This window comes from Falco naumanni, chromosome 7 (genome assembly GCF_017639655.2).
Source record: "Falco naumanni isolate bFalNau1 chromosome 7, bFalNau1.pat, whole genome shotgun sequence".
Classification (NCBI taxonomy): Eukaryota; Metazoa; Chordata; class Aves; order Falconiformes; family Falconidae; genus Falco; species Falco naumanni.
Window position 1 is genome coordinate 45574770 of NC_054060.1, and position 22239 is coordinate 45597008.

A 22239-nucleotide genomic window follows, 5' to 3' on the forward strand; every position below is an offset into this window, starting at 1 on the left:
AAAAAAAAATCTAGGTAGAGTTACCATCATATTACAGCAGTCAAAAATCAGTACATACCTCAATTTCAGAGCTTAAGCTCTGTATCAGGAAGGACTTGCCCTTTTGATGAAGACGTGTTTTGCTCAATTTCCTGTAAGCTGTATAGTTCTATTTTATATAAGCATAAACATACCCATACCCCCATACACACAGTTCTCAACATTGGACAACTTTAACCACAGACATTACTGCCATCATTGCTTGAATACAGATACATTTTACTGACTTCTGCAAGGATAAAAGCTGAAGGACTGGCAGTCATGGGGTTTTTTTGCCCCATATCTACAGCAAAAATTCAGTTTAGTACATGGTGCTGTTTTCTTCCTTCACACCTTAAAAATAACTGATCTTAGCTCAAGCTATGTAAAAACACCTCATTCTTCATGTCTCAAATTATGCATGGTTGTAAACTGTCTGATGAAATAGATAAGGTGATTAATAACTGTTGGTTGTGATAATACTGCATGGTGGTCATGCTGCAATAGAACAAGATTGAAAATAATTTTACATGGACAAAATAATTGATAGATATCAGAATTACTTATTTCTTCTTGGCAAACATCTGAAATAGCATGCTAAAGAGGAATATTCTTTGCTGGATGAAGCTGGATTCCGTAAAAAAGAGAAGTAATCGCCAAGATAAACATTAAAGCTTACTACAGAAGTCCTTGCTACCCCAAAAAAGATGGAAAGTATACCACCAATCAGCATTTGCCTCTTTATTCTATATTAATCTTTTGCTTCAACTGAATGATTAGAAAAGTGAGCAAGGAGTTGTTTTCCCTTTCCCCTCCATACATAACATGGCCTCTGCAATAGATGGAACTCACGTCTCAGGAGATTTCTGAAGCACCGGCTACTAACACAGGTAGCAACAGATAAGAAACAAAACAAGTGGTGCAAGGAAGAGCACAGAGCCTGGGCTTGGTGCTGCTAGCTTACAGAAGCGTTTCAGACAGTTGATTAATGGGCGTTGCATTCACGCTCAGGCTTAACCTAACCACCAGATTCAGGATAGGAACGTTTTCCCCAATGCCTCAACAGACACCACTGATATTTTTTGCTTTTTTTTTGCTACAGTGTTGGGAAACATTTTATAGTAGACTGTGCTGTGTGGGAGAACCAAGATGAAGTATTCTGTGGACCCCCTGGGACCAGAATTCCATTACCAGCTGAGTCCAGTTGCAGGAAACTATTTCTTAAGCTTAACTGTAATCTAACAACTTCTATCTGTGATTCCCTACTCCACTACTATAACCTGGAATATGCACACTCTCTATAATCCTCCTCTCCAGAGCATCTGTACAGATTTAAGCCGCTACCAGGACAGAATCTATGTGTTCAAAACCAACTAATGCCAGGTGAGATTTTCATTTCTAAAGAGCATTCAAAATTGTCAGCTAATGGGAAAAGGTAAGGAAAAAAAAAAAAGAGTGGCATAGCTAAAAGGAAGGAGCCAGTCCTCACATACAAGTTAGACCATCTGCGAGCCAAAGGGCATTACAGTATCCTAGCCCAGCCCGCTTTTCTATTTGTAACAAAGATACATATTTTTCCTGTATACAGGTATCTACGAAACTGTTAGATAAATCTGCACAATTTACAAAAGATTAAAGGAAAAGCCATCTAATGTTTCTACAGAACATGTGAAAACTTTGTAACTTAACAGCCAAACATCCCTACTATGTTGTAACGTACATTTAGTCATTAAAACAGTATCCAAGACTTCTAAAATCCATTACTGATATTATGATTTGACCTTGTACAAGTTATTTATGCCTCAATCCATTCATCAGTAAAATGGATACAAGACTGAGGTATATTTACTGCTAGTATTTAATATATTCACATATAAGTTACTACAGTAATGCAGTGTACTTACAATATCTAGGTAAATTCTAAAGTTGCAACACTTTCAAAAATGAAGGGCTAAGCGGAGCAAGTGAATTTGATAAAGAAATGTGATGTGATACAGACTAAACAGCAGCAGAAGGAGAGCACAGAGTAACAAAGAATGAGTGGCACACCGGGAGAGACGCTTAATCATCCATTTATCTGCAACTAACTGCTTCACATGCATGACAAAGAACATTTCCAAATATTCTTTCAAAAAGTACATGCCTTTCCAGTTTTCAGATCATCTCAGTTTATCTGCAGTCTATCTAAGCTATGTATACCAATCTGCAAAGGGTAAGTACCAGAAGTCCACGTTGCAACAACATACAGACTTCTAAAATATAGGCTCTTAAAATCTAATCTTAAAACCCCCAAAATAATATTGTCTTAAAATAGCACGATTTCCCTTTTACAGCTGGAAGTTTAACCTTTTGTTGTTTAGAGGCTGCAAACCTAGATACAAAGGCAGCACAACTGCATCCATAAAAATTATTAATTGAGGTGCTGATTGTTGCTCAAATTTCTGAGCTCTTTCTCAGAGATGCCATGAAGACCACTCTGTAATACAAGCAGCACGAAAACATTTTCTTCATTCTGGAAGGCAACATGGCAGGACAGACAACAGGGGGAAAAAAAAATCTAGGACAAGGACAGTCTCTGCAACGAATGAAGAGGGGAGGAGGGAGCAATGAAAGTCTCATATATAAATGCCAAGGATTCTACAACTCCCATGGTGATCCTGGCAGCAAGCCAGGAAAAAGTTTTCTCTTTCTTTGCTGTTTGCAGCAACAAATCTTTCCTCTGGGGGAGGGGTGAGAGGGCTGGAACTAACTTCACTGCATCTGATAAGATGGCAAATTGTCCAGGCCTGACATTTATGGGGGACCCAGAGCTCCGCTGAATCACTCTGGGAGGATTAAAGCAGGGTTAGCCTCTCCAATCACACTCCTTAAAATGCTACAAAATGGCAGACAGATGAAAGTTCATTTAAATTTGATAATGATGGGTCTAAAGAACCCCGAGACAGAAGCTGTCCTCTGTCAGGGTAAGAACTGCAGCTGGAAGTTGAATATTCTCATGAAAAAGACTTGTAAAATTCTAACTACTCTCCATGAGCTTCCAGTGTCCAGATATTGAAATGAAGTTCTGTTTAATTGGCTAATAAGAACTAAATCCATCTCCTGTGTGAGCTGCACCACCCACTGGAACACCCCCCACCCCGCCATTTGCTTTAACTCTATCCAGGACCCTTTCACTGTAAGAATGGGATGTTTCACACGCCTGCAGTGATTGCCTGGAGCCAGCAGAAAGGCTCATATAGCTGTCAGCAAGCTGATAAGAGTTGAAATTACTCTACAGAGCCCTCTTTAAAGAAGAGCCAAAGAAGCACATTAAATGAAAGGGAGGAGGGGTCAGAAGAGCCAGCCACTCATGTTGTTTTAACGTGGCACTAAAACAAGTCATTGATTTATGCATGTGTCTTCAGCTCTGTTTGACCTGGAGTCTGAATTTCTTCAGGTCAGAGCTGAGGCACATGAGACATGCACTAGAAAAACTACAATAGCAAGTATTCTCACTGTGGGAACAAACACTGCAAACTACGTGTTTTCTATTCAGACTTTTAAAATTGCATTTACAGCCTTTTTTAGCTTTTAATTGTCCGCACAGCTGAAAAGACAAGAGGTTGTGATTATCTAAAACTTTAGTTAATAAAAAGCAAGAATGCTGGGTGGTTGCTATCTGAGAAAGTATCTTGTGGGGCCTCCAGAACATCAATTATCCATTCATACAAAGGAGGAAACTATGTATCACAAGTCCATATTCTCTCACTGAAGTGTCTGGCAGCCAGTGAAGTTAAGATGCCATTTAAAAAACCACTGATGATCCCACAAGGTTATATTCCACAAGGCATTACAATACCAAGGTCTCCTGCAAACTTGAGTCCTGAAGTTGCACCACTGCAACCGCACCAGGTCTGACCAAATGACCCTCTGCTCTGTATTCTGTCTCTGACAATGCTCTGCAACAGGTACCTTAGGAACTCCCACACATAGACACAGCAAGCATAAGCCACCACGTCCCCAAAGTACTTGCCAGCTTCCAGAAGTCTGCAGCTTGAGGACTTGTAAGCCAGAGGGTGTATCTTTGCATTTATCTCTGACAGATTTTCCTTCTCTGGAATTCTTCAGTCACCCTTTCTGCCAATAAAAACCCTTCAACTCACACAAAATGCTGAAGCAGCGAGTCCTACAGACTACCTACTAGTTCTGAGAAAAGATCATCTCCTCCTTTATTGTTTTAGACCACATTTCCAATAACAAAAGTCCTAGGAAACATCAAATGCAATTGTATCTGACAATGTACAGCTTACCTTGTTCATGACCCTCTTATTTTATAGTTCTGTATTATATTCTTGGTCCACATCTTATACCCAATCATTCATTTTCAAAATGAAGAGTGTTAGGCTATTTAATCACTCCTCTCATGAAACTTTTCATCACCCTTGTTCTACTATATCCTTTTCAAGATGGGAGAACCATAACTACAGACTGCATTCAGGGTGCTAACATACAACAGATTTACACAGTATTTTCCATTTGGTTCTCTACCTCTTTTCTAAAAAATTCTTTATACTAATTTTTTTGAACACAACTGACAATGGAATTAACATTTTTACAGAATTATTTATTACGGCTCTAAGAACTCTTTTCCAAGTGAGTGCAGCTAGCTGAGAGGCCATCACTGCCTATGAGAAGGCTGTTTTAAATCACATATATACCACTTTCTTTATATACTGAATTTCATTTGCCATTTTCTCATTTGGTCATGCTGTACCTGAATTCCTTTGGCCTAAGATGCATCAGTTTCAAATAAAACTTTTCCCAAAGCAGGATCAGTCATAAGGTGTTTTTCTATCACTGTTAGCTTGAGCTGCCAATTTTCCCTTAAAAAGCCAGGCCATTCTGGGGTGCTTACTTTCTACATAGCCATCTAATTTTATGGAATCTCTTATCTCCAGCATTTCCACCTCTTTGTAAGTTTGGTTGAAATTGGGCAGTAACAGAAATTAGAAGTCAGGATGCACATTGTATTTGATCATACCCTTATTACCATAGGAAACCAGGACAAAAAGAATTCCTGCACTCAAGAACACTAGCTCTTCAATCTTGTACCATTAGAGTGCAGTGTCATCTACTCTGGTTCCAGACTAGATATTGATTCAAAAGTTTTACTTTTTGTGAGGTGGGAAGTGTTAGAAGTTCAAAAACGGAACAGGCACACAAAGCCTTTATTTGAAAATAAACTCCTTACCTAAAATACATTCAGTGAGAAAGAATGCCTAAATAAACAGAGGAATAACTCTTCTATTTCCATTGCATAGTACTTTCATATTTTGGGTCTATGCCTTAAGGAGCCTATCTCTGTTAAAAGATTTCCAAGTATGTTGATATTTAGTGAGGAAAAACATTTACAAAATATCTATATATTTAGATAGATTCATCTCACAAAAAGAAGGGAGAAAAGGCACAGAGGCTTAGATATAAGTTGAGGAAAACTTTCATATAAGTTAAAGACATTTACATATCAACTACAGTGGTGAAACACTTTTCTAGAAATTAAAAGGCTTTCAAAGTAGATGTTAGAAAAACTCTTGAGACAGAAACCATACAAGGCATGGCATGGGATAAACAGATACCAGAAAAGTTTTGTTTTATTTTTTTTCCCTTTACCTAGATCACTGTTCTTCAAGAGCAAAACAAAATTTCTAATTTCACATTTCACTCTCTGTCACATAGGTCTATTACATTTACTTCTGTTTCTTGCCCCTCCAATTTTAGAACTCTGCTATTACCTGAGTGCTGGTTTGTGGTGCAGAGAAAATGAAAGCATAAGGATGCAGCACCAAGTCTGCTGGATTAGCAGCAGTGCAGCTGAGCTGCTTATCGATTTGCCTCTGGGCACTTCTGCCTGTGTTTCAGACTCCATATGGAAGTATTTTGAGAGGGGGATGGTTCAAAGAAGCTTCAAAGAAAATGAGAATGACAACATTACTGTAGAAAATGGACAAGACAGCAATCCCAGGGATGCAGATTTTCATCCAGACTGCTATTAATTTTAGCAGCTCAACTAGCAGAGACTCTTTTTGATGGTCAGTATGTTGGAGTTTGTAAGAGCTATCATATGGTACTCTCCAGTTCTCACAGACATAGGCTGTACATGTAGTATTGAAAATAAGTTAACAATTTTTCACAACAGTATAGACTAAGCTATGAGGACAGAAACTATTTCCTTCTTTGAGGAAAGTCAGGAAACTGAACCACGAATGATGTAGGGCAAAATGTTCTGCAAGTTTGAACAGTAAGTGTAAGTTACTATGGCTAATCTCTAGAGATCTCAGCACAATCAGGTATAATGCAGGACAGTTAGAAATTAATTCTGATTTCCCACACTCCAGCTCTGCTCAAACCAATAAATCTCTTTCCTGGTTTATACCATGTACTGTCTGAAAAAACAACTGAGCAAAATGAAGTTGTATTATAGGAAATCACAGCACAGGTCATACCAGCCATAGATCCTAGGAGATGATGACTCCAAAACTAAAGCACCTGTATTTCATCCTCTTCATGAAGTATTGTGTGATGCTCACGATCAGTGTACAAACTATAAGAAAATATTTCCAAATATGGGTTCATATATATTTTTAATGGGATGATTTCCCTTTAAAAGCCTTCCTCTCTTCTCCAGCTGATGTATGGCTACAAGTATTTCCAAAAACAAAGCAAAAACTAAGCATAAATAAAATTTTATTCATAAAAAGCAGACAATCTCTTCCAACTTGAAAAAAATGTTATATGTATGTTGGTGTATATGTATATATTTCAACCTTGATCCATGATCTCCAGAGAATCAACTGCTATAAAATACTACAAAAAGAGTACCTAATCAAAGAAAACTGGCAAGCTAACATTTACAATAACAAGTTTTTTAATTATGAGGTTTTCCAACTAAGTATAAAAATGTCATAATTAAGACAACCACTGAAACCAAAGCAGTTGGACAGCAAGGCTCCCACCCTACAAAGGTTATCAGACCCAGAAAGTCTGATAGGCATGATGAATGCATGCTTTATCCTACTAAAAACCAAGAGAAATTTAGAGCAAGGATTTGTTCTGTTTGGCTGAAAAGATTATGATCTCAACCACACTTATATGTCAGAACATGTCAACTAGTTTCTGAATTTACTGAAAAAAATAAGTTAGTTGGCAGGCACTGGCAAAGCATGTTTTACAAGTCTATGAAAAATGTATTGTTTGCCCTGGTGAAATTTTACGTGCAACAAAACCAGTTTTTTAAATAAAACCTAAACACATCCTAACTGCAAAGGAAACAAAGAGATGCTGTATAACAATTTTTGTATCAATTTTAATAAAAGCTCTTTGAACAATCACTTTTTCCTCATTTTAACATCAGTTGTAGACCAATCTTTTTGTAACATATCAAACTCCAAGTGCTTCACAATGTAAAAACAAGAAAGAACATGACCATTGTAAACTACCTACCTTTGTTTCCACCTTGATACAAACAATGCTTGGTAAAAATTAAAACGGACTGGAAAAACCCAAACATACTGCAAGACTAGCTTCAGTCAGTCCCCTTCCACTTGACAAAAAATAAATATCAAAATATTGTGTATCAAGCATTATTAACCCTTGAAGTTGAAGCAGCAAAATAAAGTAGTTTAAATATTGTTGAGAAATATGGGTTACTTGCAAAACCAGAATATTTTGAAGTTTTCGTTGTCCTTCCATGGCTAATCAGAATAATCAGCTGCTATAGATCACATCTGAAAACATATATAAATCACTCCAGATCATCTGCACATTCATTCTATAAACAAGTATTAGTTCAGTTTCCTTTTAGGAATTCCTTGCCTGTCAAACAAATGAGAGCACTTATGATAAATTCACTCTGCTTCTGAACTGCCCTTAGCACCAGCTTCCTCAAAAGGTTAATTTCAACTTCAAATTCTCTCTTCTATCATCGCTTTAGCCTTATTTTGTAAATATTTATTCATTAATTCCTGTATATTGTTGCTGCAGTGAAGATAATGAAAAAAACTGGGAAGACATTTTGTCTAGCCAAAAACTCCTAAGATACTTTCCCAAACCATTTAGATCAAAAGAAGCAAGGAAAGGGTGCAACTGCTCCCTACTGTGAGACTGATGATGAGGAAGGATACAAAAATCTGTAGCACAGGTGGAACATTAGTGCATATTTATTAATGAGGAAAAGCAATCAGGTTACTGACTGTCCACATGGTATCAGTCAATAAGTTCTTTTTCACCACATCAGGTAGCTAGAACATAGAAGCATGTATAAGCAGAAGAATTTCACGGATACTTACATTAGGACTTGACCTTGTAAGTAAGGTTGACAGGATGTGAAATGTATAGATAAGATGTTTAAGTAACCTCAATATGCAGACAGAAATAAATTCTCAAAGACAAGAGAAAAAGGGCTCGTGATTTCATTTTGATGCTCTTAATAGCAAAATACATGACTATATCCTCAGAAAAAGTATCACGACGTGAGAGAAAGCTTTAGAAAAACATGCTTCCCACCGTCAGTCAATAGAATCACAGTTTCCAATATGTTCAGTGATGCTTTGAACCCAGTGGCAATGACTACCGCAAACCATTTATAACCCAACAAAATTCAGACACAGACTAGAATTACATTCTGGGTATTAAAATATCTTCTATTTTAACTTAATTTTATGGAGTTACAGATAACAGAGATAACGTATAGATAATATGAATTGAGGGGATTGTTCTCAGTATGCTTCATTGGAATGTTTAGGCTTTTTTAGTTTGTTTCTTTGGGCTGGTTTGTTGGGTTTTTTTGGGTTTTTTTTTTTACATACTAGTGTTGTTTCCTGACTTCACACATTAAAATAACTGTTTAAGCTGTTTACAACGTCAAGTGCATTCTCCACAGAAAGACAACACTATCCTGAAATGATTATTTTATAATATTAGTAAAATGGACAACAAGAAAATCAACGCACACTTTAACAGACTATTAATGTCAGTTTTAAAGCTTTATTAGCCAAAACTCCCTAGTGTTAACATCTCTTCATTCACGTCAGAGAAAAAAAGAAAATAAAGCAAAATTATGTTTCTAGGAGCTGTAACAGTAAAGCTACTTTTTTCAACTGCCATCCCCGGTGGCAACTGGTTTTGCCAATGGGCCCGAGCAAAAAAGTTCATTTGTGTGAAGGCGCTAAAGAGAAAGGAGACCTCTGATGGCCGCTGTAATACTTGCAGATTCTCTGTACAGAGAATGAAGCTGGCAACAGAATTCCTGTATGAAAAGGTATTTACTGCTAAATTTGAGAGTCTCTTCTCCACACATATCCAGTATTAATACACTGTGGAGCTTTTAACACTGTCTAGGTAGAAGTAACTAGAGTGTTGTAGGCTACACCCTGAAAAACGGTGCCTTGGCTCATTTTTCACAAGGACCATACAAAAGATGACTGTCACTAAAGTTGGGTAAGGGAGTTTCAGAAACATGTCTTCACAATTCTTGCAGATATCTGACCACAGAAATCCCATGCACCTTTAAAAGTCAGCTGAGATGAGATAGTTTTTCCCTACATACCCAGCTTTTGCTTTCTCTATGCCTCAGTTCCTCATTGGGATAAACAATAAGAACATTATCTTCCTACCTCGTAACAATATATGCTCAAGTACAACAAGGTGACAAGAATGAAAGGTCCTAGGTACAAGTTTACCATATAGCACAACGCCTTCTTCGCAGGCCCAAAAATGTTCATCTATATATTCCAGCCACCAAAAGAACAACATGGCTGAATCCCATCCCTGAATCTGACAATAAAACTCTTCACACTTCATGAAAATCCTCACACAGCTAACAGTCCTCAGCTTACACTTCATGTGCAAGCTGTACAATTAAAGCAACTGATGATGATACTGTCCATAATGGCAAAGCTAATAAATATGAATTTCTATCACCTGGAGTAAACTAGAAGAGGTTTCCTTTTGACTATATACCCAGCCAACAGCGACTTCATTCACAAGTTTGGACAGATCGTGATCTCAGCTCTTCCAGTCACCAAATAAGTAAAATTTCCCTCTCAGGAACTGTCAACTTAGTTGAAAGTATTTTGGACTTAATGCTTCCCTCACATTTTCAGGCATTAAAATTCATCTACAAACCAAAGCTTCTCTTGAGATACAGACTTCTTTAATAAAATTTAAGTACCATGTAGAAAAAAAGAAAAAAAATATACACTGTGATTTCATCAGAAATATGTTAATATATAAGAGTAGGCAGTACACCTGCATTCAGGGACAGCTTCCATCCCAGGGTGCATTAAGAAAGCACAGGGGACACAAGAAAAAGTGAAATTAATGAAAGAGAAGTTTGATAGGAACTGGCCATCTCCACTCACAGCAAATACCACACAATCTTTACGTGAAAAAGCAGATAGTTAAAAACCTCAATTTCACATTTCAGGAGATTTGCCGCAACCCAGGATGGGGAGGCATTGACCACTGATGATGCTAAAGAACCTATATTACACAACAGCAGGTACATTAACATAGTAGGTTGGAGAAAATCCATCCCGAGTAACTGAAGGGTTCTTCTGCAATCTCAATCACATGCAATACTCTTAACTTCCTGACCTGATGGGTAATGTAGTACTGATCAACAGGTGCTGTTCAACACATTTAGCTGCACCAGTGATGGGTAGACACACAACATTGAAAAGAAAGTAGATGGTCAAATAACCAAAATATTAACATGAGAGTACAATGGAGGCTTCTGCATGCCAACAGATTTCATAGTAAGGCAGGTGCATGAACATACACTGCAACCATAAATAACGGAAAATAAAGACAGTGCATTATTTTACCTGTCTTTGCATCTCTTCAATTTGTCGCTGGGGGACACTTTGCAGAATACTGTACATTTCAGGCATCTTTTCTTCAGGGATAACAACAGAGGCCCTATAAGAAACAAAACAAGTGGTAAGACAAGAAGAAATGTCTTAAAAGATGTGAGCTGCTTTTCCAACCCAAATCTTACCCTGTTCTAGTAAGGCACATTCAGCAGATATTAGCAGAAACAAGCAGTCTTCTCTCAATGTAATTAATTAATTCTGCAGCAGTTCTTTCACAACACTAGCCTGTCTGCCCACAGATAATGCCACAAAAGTCTGTGGACTGATCCATACAAACAATTCAATAAATATGGTAGGGACAGAGACCAGAAATCCTGAACTCTCTTCTCTGGATTCCCACTGACTTGCTGTCAGCTGAGATTTTTGGAGTGACCAAACACTAATAGCATATACAGTGCAATGTATAAAAACGAGTAATCTTTGTACATATTATCCCAAGATCACGTAACTGGGCATACTGTATGCATGGAAAAATAATCTAAGCTCTTAATACAGTGTATTCAGCTACAAAATAATTATGCCTTTCAGTCTCAGATGAACTTAGGAATCATGATACAATATAAAGAATTTAACATTTACATGATGCAATTTTTAGTATATATTTTCCTTAAAAGAGCTTGAAGGCAGACCAGTCCTCACTGAATTCAAGCACAAGATAATAAAGCAAGTCCCTTTTAGAAAAAATACAATTGGCTACAGGATAATCAAATGTTTTGTCATCTCTGCTTCATTTGTTTTCCTCTCTTATTCTTGATGCATAATATATCAAAGGCAAAGACTGCACGTATCATAGTCTGTATTCTATTCCCTGTAACCCCCAGTACACTTGACTGATCACACAGATTTTATTCAAATCACTGAATGCAATGAAGTCTCTTATGCAGTGGTCTGATGTACAACAGTGAGAGTACAGACCTCTTCCAGTCCAGAACCTCAGAGAAAGGTAAAATGTAGGAATCAGCAATGATGACTGGGACACAACCAGCTTGAAGAACATCACTTAGCACAGCCTGTCCCAGACGGGCTCCACGTAGAACTACACAAAACGTAGACTCCTGTCAACAAATGGTATCCAAGGCACAGATGAGGGGAAAAAAAGGAAATGTTACGTTTGTATTACTTGTGTAAGTATATATGCATTATGCTTTCCTGCCCTCCCCCTCACAAAAAAACAAGTCAAAAGGAAAACAGACTTGTTCTGTGCAACCAGTGTTTCCTGCATTATTAGCTAGTTCGAAATAATTACCCAACTTTATCTTCTACAGGCTCAAAAATGTCTTAAATGGAGAGATGACAAATCAGCTAATAGGACTATGCTTTATTTTAATGACCGAACTTCAGATTTCTAATTGAGAAAATTCATGGGGAAGACTAAAATAAACATTTTGAAAGTTTGGCATAACAAGATGAGCAACAACCAACATGAACTAATTGAGTACAAACTGTATGTAGCCAATCTAATTTTCTTAGCAATCCAGCTCTACAGACAGCAGTGAAGTAAGAGACTTTAAATCTCAGCTTTAAAAGGCATTTGCCATCTTCGATAGCATTTTCATAGGCAAATTAAGAAAACATGGGCTAGATAAAGCCCTCATAGGCTTTATAGCTACATAAGTTATAGATACAGAACTCTAAGTATAAAGCAGTTAGCAGTGGCTCACAGGTAAAACAGTGATGGGCCAAATAATCCTTCCTAGGTGCAACAGTATTCAATGTGTCCTTTGGTTAACCGAGTAGCAGAATTAAGACCATACCTACTAGATCTGACAATATCTATGATCTTACAGGATTAGCAAGCATAATGGATAATGGAATTAAGAGTTTGACATTATATGGATAAATTGACTAAAAAATATATCAATACATACAGGGCTCAACACTTAGATAAAAATAAACAACTGCACAAATATAAAGCATGAAGTAATTGCCTAGGTTTTGCATTTTGCAGAAAAGGACATTTCCTACAAAAGAACACGAAAAGAAAGGGTATTCGTATGTCAGCAATGTTTTTCTGTTGAAAAAACAAAATGCTACACCCACAGGTTGTATTAGAATGCAAAAAAGAAGTACAATCTATGACACGTGAAGTAATTGCTCTTCTCAGTAATAAAAGACCTCAGACAGAGAAGTGTGTTCAGTCTTGGGCAATGCACTTTCAGGATAAAAAAAAAAAAAAAAAAAAGGATGATTACTTACCTTGAAAGTATGATCTACAATGAAAGACTGACTATATCAATATTATGTATTCTGAAGGGGTGAGGGCAGGAGGAAGATTGCTAAAGGGAACTTAAAAGATATAAAAAATTTTGCAAAAAGGAAGAACATAATCTACTCACATGTCCACAACACACAAGGCAAAAAGCCATGAGTTTAAACTGCAACAGAGAAGATTTCCTGACTATGCTGCACTCACCCTGTAAACAGGGACTTTAGATCTCACTGCCACTGAGGAATCTTGCTACAGATTCAAGATCACAAAACAAATGCTTGTAGAGTTCAACTACACAAACAAGGAAAAATCCCAAGTCAGTATCCCTAAGTCTAAGAAAAAAATTATAAAGTTGATACAGAGGCTCCCACAGATAAGAAAACATCTTTCCAGCTTGTGTTCTGTGGCCTGAGGAAAAGGAGCCAGGAGGCTCAGCAGGGCAGCAAAACATCAAAATGGAACTAGAAAATACAAGGCGGTTTTCTGGCTCTTCACTGGTTTCTTAATGCAATTGTAAGACCTGCATTCATGCCCATAAAGTACTAAAAGTCTTGAAAACCTCATCCAAGAGAGGACTGGAAACAGGAAGCATTAGAAACCCAGAAGCCCAAGAGCCTGTCTAGTAAGAAGTCTGTAAAGGCAGCACTGGAAAGGATGAACTGTCATTGCAGTCCCCCTTCCCCCACTCTCAGAGAAGAGGAGAAGGAAAAGAAGGATGCGGAAATGGAAGAAGCTGAGAGAAGGAGCACACCTTTTAACACTGACTCACTAGATCACACAGCAGCAGGTGTAAGACTCTAGTACACCAGTAAGGTCTGGGAGAGGAAAAAAACAAAACTCCAGATGTGGACACACATGCTCATCTGCCCAGATAACCATTTTTCCTGTCTAGACAAAGGTTACTATAAATACATCCCCTCGCATCACCACTGTTATCGGCCAGACATTCCAAAGGGAGATGCAGGGCTCTGCAAAGGAAAGTATTTTAACAATCTCGGCATGTGCCAGCCCTCTTCTGAGTTATAAAATCATATATAGCAAGATATAGATACAGGTTCCCTGACTTGCACTCCTCGAGCAATCCAGTCTGTATTTACAGAAATAAAGCAAATAAGTTTGGGTGGGTTTTTTTCCCTTTTGGCTGAAAGTTTAGGACTCAAGGTGACCTCTTCCTCCCTCTCCCCCTCCTCCAGAAGGAATTTTAAACATATTTCCTCCAAAACATAACAGGAGGGGTGGAAACTTTGCCTTTCCTCAGCTTGTTTGTTATTTTATCATCATTTGCTGAAGTTCAAAGACAGATTATGTGCTGGTGGCCACAGACAGAGCACAGTGGCCTATGGCATAACTCACTTCACCACACTACATGCCAAAGCACCTCCCTGTTAGTGAACTGCTAAGAGACACAGGGCTCTGAGAACACCATCTAGTTTTATCTTCAGTGACACATCAAAAGGCCTTTGGAAGTTGGGCCAAGGCCATGAACCATATTTCACCTAGATATTTTCGTAGCTGCTTGCTGACAAGTCTTCTAGCTTAGTCTGTTATAAACCCTACAGAATTATCTGTATGGATAACTACTAAACTGCTTACAAAAAATATAATCTGACCAACTCTCCTTAAATGTAGCACTCTCTTTTGCCCCCAAATAAATCTATGCATAAGCTCTTTAAAGTTCATTTTCATCTTCTTCCCAATTGACAAAGCCATCCCCTGTTCCAAGCTTCATCTAGCAAGGCCTGGATTGTCATATGTAAGAAAACAATTCCAAACTCATGCCTGTTGAAGGTCATTTTGCCAGTTATTCTGGAGGGTGTAGGTTCCAATATTCTTCCCCAATTTTAACATGAGCAATTTTGTCTGGCCTCCAAAAGTTTCTCCTCCCATTGCTGCTGTATTTGGCAGTATCTTCATATCATTTTTTAAGTTTACACAACATTGTCGTGTGTTACTAGAAGCCCACCAGGACCAATCTTATGAAGCTGTTATACACAAGCAGTGTTTTAAAACTATAGCATAGCGTGTATATCAGTTTGAGTTCACAGTTCTTTGCCCTCTTAATAAGAGTAAAATTAAGATATAACATCCAAGCTAACATAACAAATTATGCAGTTTCAAAACGTAGCCATCAAGTTAACTAAATATAAGGAAGTACGTCAGCAGGGCTAAACAGGAAGAGCTCCACAGCTGACAGTAACCAAGGGGAAGAGAAGCTTGCAGGACAGACAGCCTTACCTGAAGCACCTGAGGATAATCAAAGACTTGATTCTTGTGACAGCGTTTGCGAACAGCAGGGACCCCATCTGACAAGTTTGTACATTTGTCTAGGATCAGCACTGATTCCCCATTTTCAGCTTGAAGAGCTTCCAACTCAGATCGGTATTCTGGGTGCAGAGCCATTTGAGATGACAGAATGAAATACCTGCGAGGACTGAAAAACCACAGCAAGGTTACCTGACAGCACTGTGAGTTTACTTCCAAGATGCTCTAGAACACACTCCCTTCCATCCTGGAAAAGCAGAGCAAGATTAACTATGCGGACACACTGCCAAGACTGTATGTTCAAACAAGGCTGGGAAGTGTAATGATGCAATATAATTAAATCTTGGACAGTAAGTGGTTCAGCATTATTTACAACTTTGAATAAATCTGCACTTGGAAAGAATGCTTATTACATTAGAACAGGCACTTGCATTATAAGCTCTATTATAAACTGAAATAAGCATTATTTAGCTACATATTAAAACAGCTTGCTACTGATGCCAGGATTGTCTGTTTTGTTTGCTGCTTGTCTACCATAACAAAGTAGATAACACACATAAAGCTGCTGCTAGTTTATTCTCCCATGTATTTTCTCATCAATTTTAACTGAAAAAAGATGCTGAACTGACAACTCTTTTTCAGCCTTGATACGGTGACAGCAGTAACAGGACAAGCTCATTTCATTAGCTGTGATTTGGCTTTCTCTCTTTTGGGCAACATAAAGGCAACATTTCCAGGACAAAGTTGAAGGTCCATTATCCCATTCACTTTCAACTCCTACCATATTCCAAAAATGTGAATATTTAAGATGTGCCTTAATACTGAAGTGTTTCAAGATGCTAATTAACTTTGGAGGTAAAACACACGGGAATACAGTCTCAAATTAAGTGCTCACTGCTTTAAAAAGTTATGCTGATATTGGAAAATAGCATGTCATATAATTGTTATACTCATTCTCATCTGCTTTGATTTCCTTTTTAAACGTGTCAGTTAAGTCAGACTGCTCTACAGCTCCCCACTGAAAGGAACACACAGCGAGCGCCTGCCCTCATGCTGCCAAAAGAACACAGGAAACATGAGGCCTGCACTTAGAATTCCAGTTCTACTCCACGTGATGCTATCTTTAATTTACAGCTCTGAAAACACATACAAAAACACACTTTATAAAGTCAGACCGCTCCTGCTGCTCTTCTCACCTCCACTCATTTTCATGCTGGTCACTTTAGTTGCTCCAATTAACAGATGAGACTTGCATAGATTTTTTTTTAAAATACTCTTTTTCCCAAGTCTCCAGCTGCTACCAACTTGTTACCAGCATCTCTACAGAATATATATTTCTAGCAGAGATGGATTTAAAACATTTTAAACAATCCAACTAAAAAGGAGAGTAACTCAAACCCCTTTAGCCCAGCTCTGTAAGAGGAATAAAAAAGGATTTGCTTCAAAAGAAAAGGAAATACTGACGCAGATGAGTGATAATAAATGCCTATAACCTGTTAAAAATTATGCAGGTTTGTTTGTGTATACGTTTAAAACCAAATTTTGCCTTGAAACTGTCATCATGACACTCAAAATCTAGCTATCAAATCTTGCTACAAAAGAAAGTACGCCCCAGCTCCCAGGAAATAACAGTACAGTGGAACGTAATGATTTATCCCAAGCAAGCCTGAACTCTGAGCATCGTTCCCTTGCCACAGTTATCCTGCAAAAAGCAACTGAACCTGTGAACGTGTTTCAATTACTAATGCTCACTGCCCACTAGATGGTACTCCAGAGGCTACAGTCTGTTCCTCACAAAAAAAAAAAGCCAAGTTTGAGAACATGGAAGCTCCAACACCTTCACCAAACACAGACTCATACATTACATCAGCTCCCACATAACAGTTTCTCTTACCCAGCCTAAAACCAGACATAGCATTTAGCTGACTACATGGATACGAACAATATGACTGCGTATCTCTTTACAATCGGTTCTATACATGCTGAAGCCTATCATCACGTTCATGCTTTCCACACAGAAATACAAGACATGCTTTCACTCTGTGTCAGACTGTAATACTTGAGATCTATAAAGAATCAATTGGGATGCAACCAGATGCCCCACTACTGACCTAGTCCAGGAGCATCACAAGTGTGAACATAAAGGGTGTGAGCAAAGCAAACCACTGCTGCATGAGTTTGTCCTGTAATTGACTGCATATCTTGGAGCAGCCCTGAGCAACAGCATTGCTAGTACCAGAGGAGAAGACAATTGAAGCCAAAGTGCACTAACTTTTCGTGTCCAGTAGTGGCAGCACCCTTTCAATCACAGTTTTTAACTTTAATAATTCATATTCTTTCCAGGATGTTGTCAGAAAAAAGGACCTAAAGTTTCTGCATTTCTAAACTTGATCTCCATAAACAGTGGACATGTCATTTACCCCCATTGCCTCAGTCAGACCATCTATTAAACCCTAACAAAGGTAAGGCCTCTGTTATATGCTACAGTGAAATGTTTTCAGCTGTGTAATTAGGAAGCTTATGAAATATTCAAAGAGCAGTCTTCCACGATCAATTAAAACATGTCTTCCAGACTTCTACCTATTCTTGTTCTGAAGACATGAATGGATTAGAGAAATGACCACTTCTCAGCGTAGCTCATTTTAATAGCTAATTACATTCCTTGTTAAAATTAGTGCTTTATTTCCCACTTGTCTCACTCCCAAGGTTGGGGGCATTGTATGTGTTTGTGTCTTACTATATTACTTTAAAAAAGAAAAAGAGATCAGTACTCTAAACTCTGGGTGTAACTATTCCCATAATCAAATCGGCTCTCTTTCTTCTTTTTCATGAGCTAACCATACTAACCTCCTCAAGATACATTCTGTAAGAACTTCTTCCCTTCATAGCTGTATTTACAGGCTTCTCCTGTTGCAAACTCTCAATGTCTTTTTGAAAGGACTTCAGAACACCAAAACATCTAAACTGATTTACAAAGAATGTATCCGCAAGACATACAGAGGTAAAGATCACATTCTTGCTCCTATTCTCCTATTACTCATTCAAAGTTTGCACTGGCTGATACTGAGGCACTCGTGTGTGTTGATCCCCATGATCCCTTCCTTCTCTTCAAAGCCACAACGGAAGTATAGCATCATTGCAATAGCGATCTTTTCCTAGTACACTTTGCTTTTAAGTATCCTAAAATAAATTGTCTGAAGCATTCATTTATTAGGGAATCTATATTGCTTTGAACTACTGCCCTGTTTTACTTATACCTTAAAGAAACCAAACATCTAACAACTACTCTTATTTATATCTGAAATAACTTGTCAGCTGACTGGAAATATTGAATCTAATTCTACCAGAAACACTATCAGGCTGTCATATTGGACAGTTCAGTTTCTAGAGTGGGAAAAACAGAATCACTCCAAAAATATCATCAGTTCATAGGTAAACCACACATTGGCAGATTAGCCAAGGCCATTAGCATTGGAATCATATATTTTAATAGCAAGAGCTATTAAAAGCAACTCTTTAAAAACTGCCCAAGCCAAACAAGTTAACAGCTATATTTATATTTTATCAGCTTCAATATTAAACATGACATCGAATGTACTTCGCCAAATTCATGGGAATTGCTTTACCCTGGTCCTCTTTCTGGCAGATCCACTTCACCTGACAGCGGGCTGTAAACAGGAATACTGACATCATAGCCTTGCCGGTAAGTCCATGTGGAGAAGCCTCCACCAGCCAGAAGAGCTCTGAAAAATACAAGAAAGTAACTTAAACAGTATACCATTCAAACTCAGAGCACAATTTACCAATTTTCATTACCAGAATATCAAAAAGATGCATGCTTTGAGGTAAGTTTTTCCCTCAGCTTTTGTCAGTGGTGTTTTTCATGCAGTTTTTTTGGTTCACTTTAGTTTTTGTGAACTGGGCTTACTGCTAGATTGGATATACTCATCAAAGGGATGCTTACAATTGCGTATGATCACCAAGGAATGGACCATTTTTGCATTAATACAGGGAAATTTAATCTTTTGCTGTCATTATGATAATTTTGCATGTTTGCAAGCTTACATGTCCTAAGTCAATTTTAATTTAAAGAAATACATTCTTAATTATTTATAGTAGTTAACGTATTCCTCAACGTCGGCAATAAAACAGCTCTTGAATTGTTAGAGACAAACTATATTTCAGATGCAAGTCTAGGTCCAATAGCATAACATTTTGGCAGCTTACAGTGACTCTGGACTTCTCAGGCTGGATAATAAAATGGGAGTTATTTCCAACTGTATTTTCAAAGTGGTCATTCAAACTAGCGAAATTTATTTCATTTTATATTACACAAAAAAATGCTATAAACAGAAAATGTGACAAGAATCCTGTATGCCATGAAAATAACTTCCAAAGTAGAGGCTGCTTGCAACCTGCTAGAGAGCACAGGAATCGTCGAAGACTGATAAATTAACACGTAATTCAGCCTCCCAACAGGATGACCTTGATTGACTGTGACTTTTCCTAGATGGGACAACCTTTTGCTACACAAAATAGCTTTAAGAGACATAAGAGAACAATGTGTACAGAAGAAAGCAATGCATGATTCACAATGCCAGAAAACACAGGCTTGTTACTATCTCCTGTCCCAAATTAGGCTTCTTTGAAAAATGCTAGCAGAGGACATCAGCTTTTCAGTTGCCATTTCATCTCCAGTGACCAGGTGGCACCATGAACATGCAATCCTATTTCCAAAAGAAGCTCAGATTCAGCTTCTTTAGTGGGACTTCTCAAACAGCTGATCAAACTTCCAGTCCTTTGTCACCAAACAGGAGGGTGTGCTACACTTTAAATTGTCCTAGGGATACTAGGTCTGCTTAAGGTACCAGACAAAGTAGTCTGGAGAAAAGTATTTCCCCAATTCCAGTTCCTCTCCTTCTCTGTGGAAAGAAGCAGAACACCACTACACCAGGCACTACAGAAAGGATCTTGAGGAGCTGTCCCTATTGTAACAGCTATGATTACAGCCAAAAGCCTTTTTATCACAAGCCTGCACATGTCACAGTTCAGATCGGAGCAGGCACATGTCTCATCAGTAATTAGAACAGACACATCAGAATAAAAAGTCAAGATGAGACTGGAAGAGGCACTGACAATCCATTAGCTGATGTTCTTGTTTTCAGATATCACTGAATGAAATCCTTAGTATAGTGTTTGGAGAAGCAGTTTTTCCACAGATGTCATACAACAGATTATCATTATACTTAATTATCATCCAAGACTCATCATTTTTTGCCATCAGAACATGACACCCCAGATAAACACTAGTATGTTCTGCCTGTTCCAACCACCATCAGATGTCCCATAGGATACTTCACTTCCTGCTCTGACCTGCAGCACCATTGTTCTGTCTTCAAACATCAGGATCACACTTTGCCATAAATGTGACTTTACCCAATTAGTCAAGCAAGCGATCATAAATGTCATTTAAGAAGCTCTTTGAAAATCCCAGGCTCTGGATTAGAGGATGTGGATTAGAGATGCATTTCAGCTTGATGACAATCACAAAATCAAAACAACTTGCCCTTTACTGCTCTTCACTCAGAACACAAACCATGGCAGGAGCAGAAATCAGCCAACTCAAGAATGAGATGACAAATCAAGTACGTGCTGAGTGAGAATTTATGTTCCAGATTAAGTGATTATTTTAGATTTCTTCCCAATGCCCCCCTTTTTGGTGACACATACAATGCTGCTATGACTAGGTCTTACCCTTGAAGGTACGTGTTCCATGTCTTTTCCATGTCTTATCCATGTCTTAACTCAGTTACAAGCAGGGAGAAAAAATTGGCTTGGGCGTTGCTGTTCTTGCACTTCATATTCCCCTCCTCTTTTTTTAACCCCCCCTAACTGGGAAACTACAACCAGATTGTTTTAATTGGATCCGGTGAAAACATGACAGCACCTCGTCAGCCTTGAGAAAGCAGGTGTGTGTCATGCAGACTTTTACCTAAATAAACCCACAGGGAACCAACACCAGTTAAATAATTCCATTCAGATTTTCATTGTGTGGTGCACTAAGGGAGTAGAGATATTAACTCCTAATGTAGTCAAGACAAATATTATTTAAATTGCACTGATCAGTGAGGAATGAGCCTGTTTCTGAGCAACTTTTCACCACTTTTCAGATATTGATGCTTATTTCTCTCCAGGAAGTGACCCATCTGGTCTGTACTCTAAACATTTCTGCCCAGCTGCCATCACCATCAGCTTTCTGCCAAACTTCACAAGTCACTGAAACACAATTCATCAACTGAAACAGAATAAAAAAGTATCTTAGTTCATATGTTCAATTCTACAGCTACAGAGTAACTTTGCAAAAGAAATCTTCTTACGCTCATTATTGTACGGAATTCAATAGCACTTATTAATAAATAATAAAGAGCTTATTTTTTAAGTTTTATGTCAGATTACATGTTATAGCAGCTAATCCCAGCAACATAGCCTTCATGCCCACAAGGCAGACTTCAATCTTTGACAGCGCTTTTACACTGCCTCTGAAAACTGACTTTAAAGATTCAATGAACAAACAATGCCTTAGTGAGGTAACTTAGCTAAAGACTTTTCAAAATGCAAAAATATCATATAACTGAATTCCCCTTTGTGAATAAGATTTTATTTTACCTGGATTAATATTCTGCAGCAAATCAATAGAACACAATTCTATCAAACATCATGATCCACTACTACTCAGCTATGTATGATCTCAGATATGTGCTGAATAGAGAAGGCAGGCCATGCTCCCTGAGCAAACTTCACAAATATTACCTGTATAATCCACAAAATTCCACAAATCCA

At 38.0% G+C, this 22239-nt stretch overlaps 1 protein-coding gene across 1 annotated transcript in view; it reads right to left on the reverse strand.

The window, feature by feature from the left end:
* Positions 1-22239, reverse strand: part of EXT2 (exostosin glycosyltransferase 2) — an 80216-nt gene that overhangs the window by 53215 nt on the left and 4762 nt on the right. Inside the window, exons 4-7 of the mRNA XM_040600493.1 lie at positions 19026-19142; positions 15373-15568; positions 11844-11983; positions 10881-10974 (exon numbers count right to left, since the gene is read on the reverse strand). Coding sequence (XP_040456427.1) covers positions 10881-10974; positions 11844-11983; positions 15373-15568; positions 19026-19142 — 547 coding nt within the window. The remainder of the gene's footprint in view (positions 1-10880; positions 10975-11843; positions 11984-15372; positions 15569-19025; positions 19143-22239) is intronic.